The sequence below is a fragment of the Peromyscus maniculatus genome, chromosome 1, assembly GCF_049852395.1.
Source record: "Peromyscus maniculatus bairdii isolate BWxNUB_F1_BW_parent chromosome 1, HU_Pman_BW_mat_3.1, whole genome shotgun sequence".
In the NCBI taxonomy this organism is placed as follows: Eukaryota; Metazoa; Chordata; class Mammalia; order Rodentia; family Cricetidae; genus Peromyscus; species Peromyscus maniculatus.
This window is the reverse complement of record NC_134852.1, coordinates 51,928,868-51,940,394: the sequence shown is the minus strand read 5'-3', so window position 1 is coordinate 51,940,394 and position 11,527 is coordinate 51,928,868. Positions and strand designations below refer to the sequence as shown.

The 11,527-nt window shown below is 51.1% G+C and overlaps 1 protein-coding gene across 11 annotated transcripts; it reads right to left on the bottom strand.

Moving 5' to 3' along the window:
* Positions 1-3,318: 3,318 nt before the first annotated feature.
* On the bottom strand, positions 3,319-6,235 carry Etv2 (ETS variant transcription factor 2). Of its 11 annotated transcripts, none has more exons than XM_042268590.1 (8): positions 6,095-6,207; positions 5,802-5,875; positions 5,458-5,547; positions 5,272-5,361; positions 5,010-5,069; positions 4,338-4,811; positions 3,706-3,818; positions 3,319-3,538 (listed from the first exon to the last, which is right to left on the bottom strand). In XM_042268590.1, the coding sequence occupies exons 2-8, from the start codon at positions 5,845-5,847 to the stop codon at positions 3,338-3,340; spliced, it is 1,074 nt and encodes a 357-aa protein (XP_042124524.1). In that variant the 5' UTR covers positions 5,848-5,875; positions 6,095-6,207; the 3' UTR covers positions 3,319-3,337. The 11 variants fall into 11 exon arrangements, with proteins under 11 accessions (XP_042124524.1, XP_076406619.1, XP_042124512.1 ...); XM_076550504.1 differs by having other exon boundaries at positions 5,458-5,538; XM_042268578.2 differs by lacking the exon at positions 5,802-5,875 and having other exon boundaries at positions 6,095-6,234.
* Positions 6,236-11,527: the final 5,292 nt, after the last annotated feature.

The following is an 11,527-nucleotide window of genomic DNA, read 5'->3' as shown; positions in this document are numbered from 1 at the left end:
AGGTCAGGCTGGTCTCGAACTCAGATTCCTACGTGCTGGGATAACAAGCGTGAACCGCTGTGCCTGGATTCGAAAGTTATTTTCATTCATGTATTGTCGGGTATCCCCCAGAGAAGACTGCTCGGACATAGGTTAAGCCAATGGAAAGTTTTTTGTTTTTTGTTTTCAACTGAGAAAGGGTTTCTCTGTGAATCAGTCTTGGCTGTCCTGGAACTCACTCTGTAGACCAGGCTGGTCTCAAACTCACAGAGATCCGCCTGCCTGGCTCTACCTCCTAAATGCTGAGATTAAAGGTGTGCACCACTGCCGGGCTAGAAAGTCTTTATTAGCACCACAGGAACTACACTGGGCGTTCATGATCCCAGAGTAGCACTAAGCCTTTTTTCAGGCTGAGTTGTTTTTTATTTTGTTTTATTTTCTTTCTTTTTTGGTTTTTCAAGACGGGGTTTCTCGGAGTAGCTTTGTGCCTTTCCTGGAACTTACTCTGTAGCCCAGGCTGGCCTCGATCTCACAGAGATCCACCTGCCTCTGCCTCCCGAGTGCTGGGGTTAAAGAGTGTGTCACCACCACCCGGCCAAGCTGAGTTTTTAAGGACAAAAGTCATATTCTGGGTTGGCATACTTGAGTTACAAGAACAGTTAGCCAGCCTGGCAATGGTAGTATATACCTTTAATCCCAGCACTTGGGAAGCAAAGGCAGGTAGATCTCTGAATTCGAGGCCAGCCTGGTCTGCAGAGTGAGTTCCAAAACTTGAAAAACTAAAAACTAACCAAAACAAACAAAGAAACAAAAACAAATAAAAAGGCAGCCCAAAGAGGGGCTACAGAAACCAAAAAGCAAGGTTTGTACCTTTAGAGATTTCCCAGAACTATGGACTTTGATGGATTAGGTCTTTGTTTTCATTTTGGCAGGTGGTGCCGTCTACGTGCTGAGTTTTGCGGTGTGAATGATACTTCTAGCAGATAGTTAGTTGTACTAAGATCTGGGGGGCCTACTAAGGTCTGGGCCTGTTACACATTCGAGAAATATTGATTGGATGCTTACTCCTTATCAAACACATCTACAAAGAAGGCACTGCTGAAGAAAACACAAACTCCTTACCTTCCTAGATCCCGAGATCTTTGTTAAAGGGTGAAAAATGAGCAAGTCTATCCTATGATTTCAGTCATCATTGTTTCAGACACCATTCCCTGTTCATTACTGTCCCCAAACCTCAGAAATCACATTTACACATTCAGTAAGCTGAGAGGCCCAAACCCAGAGCCCTGTATTAATTGGAAGAGACTTTGGGAATTAAGTGTTGGGTCTGATGGAACTAGTTCCATGGGAAAAATGGCTACTGTATCATTCTTATCATGGATTTTTTTTCTGTTTCCAGAACCTTCCTCTGCCACATGCAGCCCAGGTTCTTCTTTCTGGATTATTATCGTAGGTCCATTCCATGGCATCTCAGCTTCCTGCTGTCCCACAGTAGGCACCCTCTGCCATAAGGATGAAGTTAACACCTCCGTTATTCTACGCCCTTTCCTCAGCCAGATCTCATCCCCTGGCTTCCGGGAAAGTCTAAAAGCTGAGCCCCTACAAATGACTGTCATCTCCCCTCTCCCCACTCCCTGCACCCCAGGCACCCTCCTTCAGCTGGCTTCCCCCAGCTTTTGCCCTTGTTCCATCTTCTGCCTGTAGATGGCTCCTCTTCCGGCCTGCTTTGAGGCCTTGGCTTATAAATCTCTGCTGAATGCTTGAAATTGTATGCAAATGAGGAGCAGTGAGGGGCTAGAAAAGGGTGATATCAATAAAGAGAACTGCTTTCCTCCCTTCCCATAGTCTGTGTGTGTGTGTGTATGTGTTTATATGTGTATGTATGTATGTGTGTGTATGTATATGTGTGTATGTCTGTGTGTGTCTGTGTGTCTGTGTGTGTATGTATGTGTGTATATGTGTATGTATGTATGTGTGTGTATGTATATGTGTGTATGTCTGTGTCTGTGTGTCTGTGTGTGTCTGTGTATGTATGTGTGTGTATGTGTATGTATGTATGTGTATGTGTGTGTATGTGTGTGTCTGTCTGTGTGTCTGTGTGTGTGTGTATGTGTGTGTTGGGGGAGATGTACACACCACTGCACATGTATGGAGGACAGAGGACACCTTGAGGGAGTTGGTTCTTGATGGAGTTTCCACCATCTAAGTCCCCAGGGTCAGATTCCGGTTATCAGGCCTGATGCTGAGTACCTTCTAGCTCTAGAAGCCATTGATTGAACATTGATTGATGGACTGTACACTCAGCCGTCTCACTGGCCCTACACACTGTGGTTGATGCAGTCTCCAGACCTAACTGGGGCAGGAGCCTCTTTCAACATTGTAATTATTTTAGCCAACATTGTAATTATTTGTGGAGTTAATTTGTGTACACCTCGGTTCCTTTCAGCATCTTCCTAAAATCCTGATCTCTTATCTGCCTCTGTGGCACCTCAGTGCACTGGAAATCAAGACACCCTGGCCTGTGGATCCTCTGTAAAGTGACCCCTCCCCACATATGCATATATCTGAACAGCACTGTAATACCAGCACTCGGGAGGCAGAGGCAGGTGTATCTCCGAGTTCAAGGGCAGCCTGACCTACAGAGTGGGCTACCCAGAAAAACCTTGTCTTGAAAAACCAGTAAATAAATTCTTAGGTAAATTTGAGGATAAACTATTGTCAGGCTCTAACAAGTCCAATTTCTTGAAAAATCCCTGTACCAGAGAGGCACACACAGTAGGCCCTATGGACTTCTTACCCCAAACTAATGTCCGAGTCCAGAGGAGCAGAAGATGCTGAGGGGAGTGGTGGAGGGGCCTTGATACCTAAACACGGGAGGAGAGGCGGGGGGGGGGGGGGGGGGGGGGGGCTGGCAGGGAGGGAGGGGGCTGGTAGGGAGGGAGGGGGCTGGCGGGGAGGGGGCTGGCAGGGAGGGAGGGGGCTGGCAGGGAGGGGGCTGGCGGGGAGGGGGCTGGCGGGGAGGGGGCTGGCGGGGAGGGGGCTGGCACGGAGGGGGCTGGCACGGAGGGGGCTGGCACGGAGGGGGCTGGGCTTAGTAACAGATGGATTCGCAATGGGAGGGGCTGATCTTCACTCCTGGGTCCTCTTAGTGGGGGAACTAAGACACCGACAGTCTAGGGACTAAGGGCATCAGAATCCAGGCTCATGGACTCTGTGAAAAACAGATAGGGCTCGGATACCTGAGTCTGGGTGGAGATCCTATATAGAAGTGTCGGAGTGCACATTTAGGTTCCCTGACAGGTATAATCAGTGTCAGTGGAAAAGAAGCGGACAAGTAGGCACGTTCGACAGAGTGTTTTTATTGGCTTTCCGCACCTGGCAGGTGCCCCATGCTCTCCCGACAGGGAAGGACCGGCACACGTCCCCCGAAGCGGTACGTGTACTTGCGCCCACCGCTCTTGAGCACGATATCGCGGCGGTAATAATAGCGCAGACCTCGGCTCAGTTTCTCGTAATTCATTCCCGGCTTCCTCTTGCGCTCACCCCACAGCCTGGCCACCTAGGACGCAACCCAGAGGTCAGAGGGGCGAGGGGGGCGGCCTTAGCCACTATGGGTGGGGCGGGTCTTAGCTGTGATGGGCCGGGGAGGGGGTGGGTGGGGCCGAGGACTAGGTTAGGCTCATCGCGGGACTAGGTTGGATTTGCCGGCCTAGGGCGCTGTCTCACCTCTTTGGGGTCGCACAGCTGGAACTCGCGGCTGTTGCCCGTCCAGCGGATGCAGCTGCTGCGCGCTCCGTCGTGGAGCAGCTCCAGAAGGAACTGCCACAGCTGAATGGGACCTGCGAGGTAGAGAGAGGCAGGTGAACGCCAGGCTTCTCAGACCCAGAACACTGCGCCGAGACGACCCTAGGAGTCGGGGAACCTTCAGGTCGAAGGATTAAAGGTTCAGGTTCTCTCGATTTAGGACCCAAGAGTTTAGCTGTGTCCCTCCTCGGGCGTCTGTGAGTTCGGATCCCTCCACAGTAGAGACCCAAGAGCCAGTTTCAGGCAACCTGAGCCCCATCTAGGAGATTCACGGGTTTGGTCTCCCCACCCCGAAGACCCAGGCGTCAGAATGCTCCACTTTCCTCTTTCATAACCCAGGGGCCTACCTTCTTGTCCCCTTGGTCCCTAGAAAGTCACCAGTGTCCCTTCACCCCTTCCCTGCTAAGTTTCTCGGTACATAACCCCCGCCGCCCCCTAGCTGCCAATTTCCCATATCTCGTCTCTTTTAGTTACCCAGACCCCACCCTGCAGAGTGTCCAGGCGCCATCCTTATCCGTTTGACTTCACCTTCTCTGCAGTTTGCAGGCTCTTACCTCGGTGGTTAGTTTTGGGGTAGCGAGTCAAGGTGGCCCGATCAGACTGCTGGCTCGTTTTGGAGGGTGTGGTGAATGCTGGACTCTGGTACGCCTCGCAAGAGATGCTGCAGTCCTGCAGCCCAGTATTCCACGAGGTGTAGTCCAGACCCGCAGACCCGCCCCACGACATCGGACAGTCCGAAGGCGCTTCCCCGCCCAGGCCATTGTCCCAATAGGTGGCGCCATTGGTGCCCACCGAACAGTCCCAGCTGGCGGTGCCCCAGGCGGCGGGAGGGTGCGACCACGAAGGGGCCCCTCCCGCCGAGGTGGCAGGATGTTGGCCGGTCGCCCCTTCAAAGCCAGCGAAGGGGGTGGGGCTTGTGCCTGGAGGGGCGGGGCCTGGCGTCTGTGAAGCACAGCTCCACCCGTCCGAGGTGTTGCACCCCAGGTCAGTCCAATCTTGCGACCACGGAAGGGGGTGAACAACCGGCTCTGTGAGGAGGACAGACCTTAAGTGAGGGGAGTCCAGCAGTCTTGGTTCCCTGCACCCTTGGGAGTTTTAGGGGGTTGGCGCTTTATACAGCCTTGAGGATGTAGGTGTCCCTAGTCTTAGTCCCGCTTCTCTGAACTCAGCTCTGGTGTGTCAGGATCTGGTTCCTCTCTTCTCACAATCCTTTCCTACACACTCACCCGCCTCACAAGGTATTTCCTCCTGCGGTAAAGCGGGGCTCCAGTCCAGCTCTGGGAACCCTAAGTTGGACGAGACAGCGGCTGAGTTTACGGATGACGTGAGCAGTGATTTAGGGTCCTTGGCCACCCACCCACGCCTCCTTCAACCTCAAGAGTCCAAACATGCTACCTCCTCCCTGTCAGCCCCTCATGCCTTCGTCTAAAGAGCCCAGCTTCCCCGTCCCCCCCCCCCCAGCACCCCGGGGGTCCCGCCCGCAGCCACCTTTCCAGCAGTTGTCCACTGTCATCGGTGTGATCCGTGTGTCCCCTTGCAGTGCCACGTCAGGGAAATAGAAACCAAATTCCGCTCCTTCTGCGGGCAACAAAGATGTTCAGGCCGGGTCAAGGGTCGAGAGGCCTGCATCCTTGGACCCTTGCATACGCTTTGTCCCAAGCCACAGCAACCTACCCAGTCCTGTCAGCTTGTCCCCAGGAGGCACTTCCTGCAGTGACGCTTCGTCGTAGTTCCACAGGTCCATGGATGCTTGTTCTGGTTGTTCTGGTAAAGAAAGGAAAAGTTCCGAGGGTAAATGGACAAGCTAGTAATATGATTACAACCCTCGTTTCTCTCAGACCCAGGACTCTAGACTTCTGCGACCTCCTTCCCCAGGAAATAAATAGAATATTGGTCCCCAGTCCCTTCTCCCTCTCTCAAACACTTCAACCCCAGGCTCCCAGCGTCTGGAAGTTCCCAGGTCCTTCCTAGTTCAGATACTCAGGCATCCGTCCAGCACCCGGTTCGTTGTGGCTCACCTCTGGCAGGTTCCTTCTCTCCTAGCCAGGGGGGTCTCAGCCCCATTTCATACCATGCTCCCTTCCCGGGGGGCCTGAGTAGGGGAGGGGGGAATTTTCCGAGACGTCAGAGCTGGGGGTCGCAGCCCGGGTCAAGTTGCAGGGATGGGGGCGTGGCCAAGCTGCACCCCCTGCTTTGGGGATGCACTGGTCCCTGGAACTGTCCCCTTTCGGGGATGAATTAGGCTTGGAAAAGGATTGGGGGAACAGGGGCAGTGCAGGGCTGGGGGTGCCGAGGTCTAAGGGGTGCTTACGGGGCAGTTGGGATGGGGTGAGGGGCTTGGACAGGTTCCCCGTCTTGAGGATTTGGTGCCGTGACATGAAAGGTGGTGGGGGAGGAGGGTCTGGGGTCAGCTGGGCAGCTCTGGGCTTATCTGCAACAGGAAGAGGGATTTCCGGCCAGATGCCCCCTTTCCCTAGCATCAGCCTACGTCACAATCGGCAGGGTGACAGACAGATGGGTGGGGTGGGGTGGGGGGAACCCAACCCTGAATCCCTACCAGGCACGGTTAGAGCGAGTCTCCTGAATAGTGGCAGTCATAATCAAAATAATATCAGCGCGCTATAATAATAGTAAAAGTAACTACTACCGTTAAATGAGGAGGCATACACAGCAGGCCTTCATTTAATCTTAGGAGGGAGATGTTTTCATAAAATGAAGGGGGAAATTGAGGCATGCTTTCCTCTCACATTTCTTTCTGTCAAGATCCCACGTCTTTCTGGGCTATAGCAGTCCCTGACAACTGGGAAATGTTGAGTATGAACTGAATGTGAGTTATTTCATGTAATACTTTTATTAGAATTATTTTAATTTTTGGAAAAATTATTTTGTATATTTTTCCAAATGGTAGGCTGGGAAAAATAGCTTTATTAGAAAGTGAAAACATTTAGGGAAGAAATGTTTGCAGCTTGCTTCAAATGATTCAGAAAGAATCACAAGCACCATGTGCAGATGTATATACATATTTGGGACATAGCTATACCGAAAAGTGTGTGTTTGTTTTTTAAACTGAAACTCAGTAACTAGGTGTTCTGTCTGTCTGTCTGTCTGTTTTGTTTTAATTTGCTAAGCCTGGCAAACCTTCCGTAGCCTGGTCTCAGACACTGTACATGTGCCCATTTTTCTAAGTAAGTACTTACTTAGTAAATATTAATAGGTAAATATTTAGTACTGAAATATTTGAAGCCATTTTAATATTTGATTTTAATATTTGTAAGTAAATATTTAATATTAAAAGCATTTTTGGGGCGGTGGTGGCGCACGCCTTTAATCCCAGCACTTGGGAGGCAGAGGCAGGTGTGGATCTTTGTGAGTTCGAGGCCAGCCTGGGCTACCAAGTGAGTTCCAGGAAAGGTGCAAAGCTATACAGAGAAACCCTGTCTCGAAAAACCAAAAAAAAAAAAAAAAGCATTTTTATTGCCAGATATGGTAGCATATGCCTTTAACTCCAGCACTAGGGAAGCAGAGGCAGGCAGATCTCTGGATTTCAATACCAGCCTAGTCTATATAGTGAGTCCAGGCTAGCCAGGGCTACAAAGTGAGACTTTATTTAAAAAATAATAAACAAATAAATATAATCTTTTTAAATATTTTATTTATTTTACGTGTATTGGTGTTTTGCCCACATGTATGTTTGTGGTGAGGGCGTCAGATCCCCTGGAACTGGAGTTACAGACAGCTGTGAGCTGCCATGTGGGTACTGGGGATTGAACCCTGGACCTCTGGAAGAGCAGTCGGCACTCTTAACGCTGAGCCATCTCTCCAGCCCCACAAATGTTTTTCTTTATTCGTGCTGGCAAGTGCTCTCTCACTTAGCTGCATCTCTACCCTTTACCCTTAACTTTATTGTTGTTGTGTGTACCAGAACATGCACGCGGAAGTCTGAATCGGACAACTTTGTGGAGTCAGTTCTCTCCCACCTCTGCGTGGCTCTGGGGATTGAACTCAGGTCCAGCCTCGTGTGGCAAGCACCTTTAGCCATGGAGCCATCTTCCCATCAAGCCTTTGTTTTTTAGTATTTCTATTTTTTCCATTTCTTCCTCCTCTTCCCCCTCCCCCCTCCCCTCCTCCTCCTCCTCTTCTTCTTCTTCTTTTTTTTTTTTTCCCATAACAGGGTCTCACTATGTTGCCCCAGCTTGCTCCAAACTCACAGACATCTGCCTAAATCTGCCTCCTGAGTGCTGGGATTAAGGCATGTGCCGCCATGCCTGGCATTGCTTTTTTTTTTTTGTCCCCCCCCCTTTGTTGTTGTTGTTTTGAAACAAGGTTTCTCTTTGTATCCTTGGCTGCCCTGGAACTTGCTCTGTAGACCAGGCTGGCCTCAAACTCACAGAGATCCACTGCCTCTGCCTCCTGAGTGCTGGGATTCAAGGTGTGCAACACATATGACTGCATGGCAGGTTTGTACTTTTATTTCGTGTGTGTGTGTGTGTGTGTGTGTGTGTGTGTGTGTGTGTGTGTGTGTGTGTGTACACTGTTAGAGGTCAAAGGACACCTTCTGGGGGTTAGTGCTCTCTTTCCGCCATGTGGCTCCTAGGGATCAAACGCAGGCTCCCTACCGAGCCATCTCACTCACCCTTGGTGTTTAGAAAAAGGATTTGATTATGCAGCCCAGGCTGGCCTCAAATGGTACTGTCGATGCCCCCTCCTCCTTCTTCCTGGGTTCTGAGATTATAAACATGCACCACGATGCCCAGCAAACATTTTTTTTAAAATTTATGTGTACCAGTGTTTTGTCTGTCTGTCTACCATGTGTATACCTGGTGCCCACGGAAATCAGAAGGTGGCACTGGATCCTCTGGAAATGGAGTAATAGATAGCTATGAGCTACCATGTGGGCACTGAGAACCAAACCCAGGTCCTCTACAAGAGCAGCAAGTGCTCGGAAACACTGAGCCGTCTCCCCAGCCTCCTGCCCCCAATCTTCTTAGAACACTCTTCAGAACTGACACAGCCCCTTTATTCTTCAGAATTCTGGAGGGTGAGGGAGGCATCACTGCTCTTGTATTTTGTAGAAAAACTGAACCTCAAGAGAACAATCTTTTGGGGCTGTGATTGGATCCAGTTTGAGTGAGCCCTGAGCCCCTGGGGGGATCCTCCAACCCCCCAATCCATCCATCCACCAGGGGCCTAAAGGATCCCGGTGTCCTTAAGGCCCCAGATTTCCTTTCCCCGAATCTGGCCTCTCCTGTCTCCCTCTTCTCTGATTGTGGTCCCTAGCCCTGGGTCCCTGTTGTGCTAGCCTGAGGTGAGGCCTTGTCACCCTGTCTCCTGACAAGTGTCTCTCTCACTGCTGAGTGTCCTCTGTCTCTCTGTACCATGCTAGCCACTGTACTGTGATAGTTCCGGCTCTCCCTCACCTCCCTGTCCCTGTCTCTGCCTGTTGTATCCTTTCTCTTGGGTCACCTTTTCGTCTGCTCCCTTACTCCTTTAGTTGTGGGGAGAAGGGATTCAGGGTAGGAAGGGCTGGCTGGCCACCGGGAGAAGGGAGTCTAAGGATTCTGGGGCTGAGTGGTCCATTCCAGGTGGCAGGGGGCTAAAGGGCATTTCCTGCCAGGGAGGGAGGCCTCACCCCTAGGGCCAGACTGGAAAATGTGACGTCAGAGAGGGAGTTGTAAAGTAAGGGGTGTGGGGACACAGGAACAGAAGAAATTTGACACCTCCAGAGTGTCTCCTAGAGAGGTTTGGGATTCTCTCTCCACTCTCGCAGAAGTCTTCCTTAATTTGTTCCCCAGTTCAGGGCTCTGATGGGTGTGTTTCTGGGAGACCTCCACACCTTCTTCCTACACTCCAGCCCTGCAACTCTGCCCCTGGCTTTGGCCTCCCCAGCTTCTATATGGTGGTAGGCTTGGGCATTTCCTTTCTGAGCTTTTCTTCCTTTCTTTTTTCTTCTTTTAGAGACGGTCTCACTTTGTAGCCCTGGCTACCTACACCAAGATATGTATAGATATGAGACCAGGCTGGCCTCAAATTCATAGATGTCTTTCTTTCTGCCTCTGCCTCCCAGTGCTGGGACTAAAGGTGTGTGCCACCACACCAGCCAGTTTTGTTTTGTTTTTTTCTGAGTCTGGGTCTCATTCTGTGGAACCCCTGGCAGCTCTCCTGCCCCAGCCATAAACATGTATGCTATCACCCCCAGCTCAGGAATTCCATTTTGTAGGCTTTTGAGACAGGGTCTTGCTGTGCAGCCCAGACTGGCCTTGAACTCATGGTGATCCTCCTGCTTCAGCCTCCCAAGTGCTGGGCTTCTTATGCTTCACCAGCTCAGGCATCAGGGCTCTAGTATCAACCTTGGTTTGATGCCTAAGCTTTGTCTCAGCTTCCCGGGTTCAGTGCTGTCTTCAGAGGAAGATCTGAGCCTAGTCTGGTGTCCGAGGTCTAGAGGACAGTCTTCAGGCTTGAAGCTAGGGACAGACCCAAGATGCAGACGGCTAGTAGGTTTGCAGAGGGAAATAGAAGTGGGGACCCAGAAGCCTACAAGAGATGCTCAGCAGAGAAACACCTCAAGTCCACAAGGTGAGGAAGAGTGTGAAGTCTCAGCTAGACATGGTAGACGTGGATCCTAGCACTTGGAAGACTGAGGCAGGAATGCCCAGTTTGAGGCCAGCCTGGGCTACAAAGCTAGCTCATGCCCAGAATTCTGCCTCAAAACATCACCTTGCTGGGTGGTGGTGGTGGCTCATGTCTTTAATCCCAGCACTCAGGAGGCAGAAACAGGTAGATCTCTGAGTTTGAGGCTAGCCTTGTCTACAAAGAATTCCTCCTTCAGGATGTGTATCCTCAGGTTAGTTCCTGGGCTTCTCAACCATGACCTGACCACATCCAGGCCTGTCTGGCTTGGGGTCCATGGAGACAGTGTATCATGAACTCTAAGAACTGTAGAAAACCACAGAATCCCCAGCATTGCCTAGATCCTGGATAGATGGAAGTCTATCATGAGGTGCACTCTGGAAGGGCAGGGCCTAGATAACCCAATACCCTACTTCAGTGCCAAGAGCACAGGCTGGAGTTAGAAACATGGACCCAAGCTAGGCTTGGCTTTGACCTTGTGGCAGCCCCTCTTCCTCAGACAGAACGGGCCACACTAAGCACACACTTGAGATTTTAAGAGGTCAGCGGGTAGAGGTAAGGCTCTGATGGTAGGGACCTCTAGTACACACAAAGCCCTGAGCTCAGTCCCCAGCACCCCATACACTTGGTGTGGTAGTGCATGCGTGTAATCCTAGAGAGTGGGCTCCCAGCCCAGGTCGGCCTCAAATGCTTGTTCCTGCCTTAGCCTCCCAAGTGCTGGAGTACAGTTGTGAAGCACATTGAGGCCAGCCAGGAACACGAGATCCTGTTAGATGAAAGCAAGAGAGGGAGCGGGGGAGACGACTCAGCGGGTAAACATGCTTGCCACCAAGTCTGAGGACCAGTGATCCCTGGACCTCACTTGGTGGAAGGAGAGAACAGACTCCTAGAAGTTGTCCTCTCTCTCTCTCTCTCTCTCTCTCTCTCTCTCTCTCTCTCTCTCTCTCTCACACACACACACACACACACACACACACACACACACACACACACACACACACACAATGCTTACAAAAAATCAAAAACAAAAGAACAGGCACATACTCGAGGCTTGACATTATACATCTGAATGTTTGCTGGGCAGACTTGGGAAGCCCCCACCTCTCAGGTGGGGTGA

Excerpts from the sequence above, each read along its gene's own strand:
- Etv2 (XM_042268578.2), bottom strand. The coding sequence starts at position 6,161 with ATGTCACGGCACCAAATCCTCAAGACGGGGAACCTGTCCAAGCCCCTC. Across the intron at positions 5,548-6,094 it reads CACCCCATCCCAACTGCCCC|AACAACCAGAACAAGCATCC; the intron begins GTAAGCACCCCT and ends TTTCTTTACCAG. Across the intron at positions 4,812-5,009 it reads GGAAATACCTTGTGAGGCGG|AGCCGGTTGTTCACCCCCTT; the intron begins GTGAGTGTGTAG and ends TCCTCCTCACAG.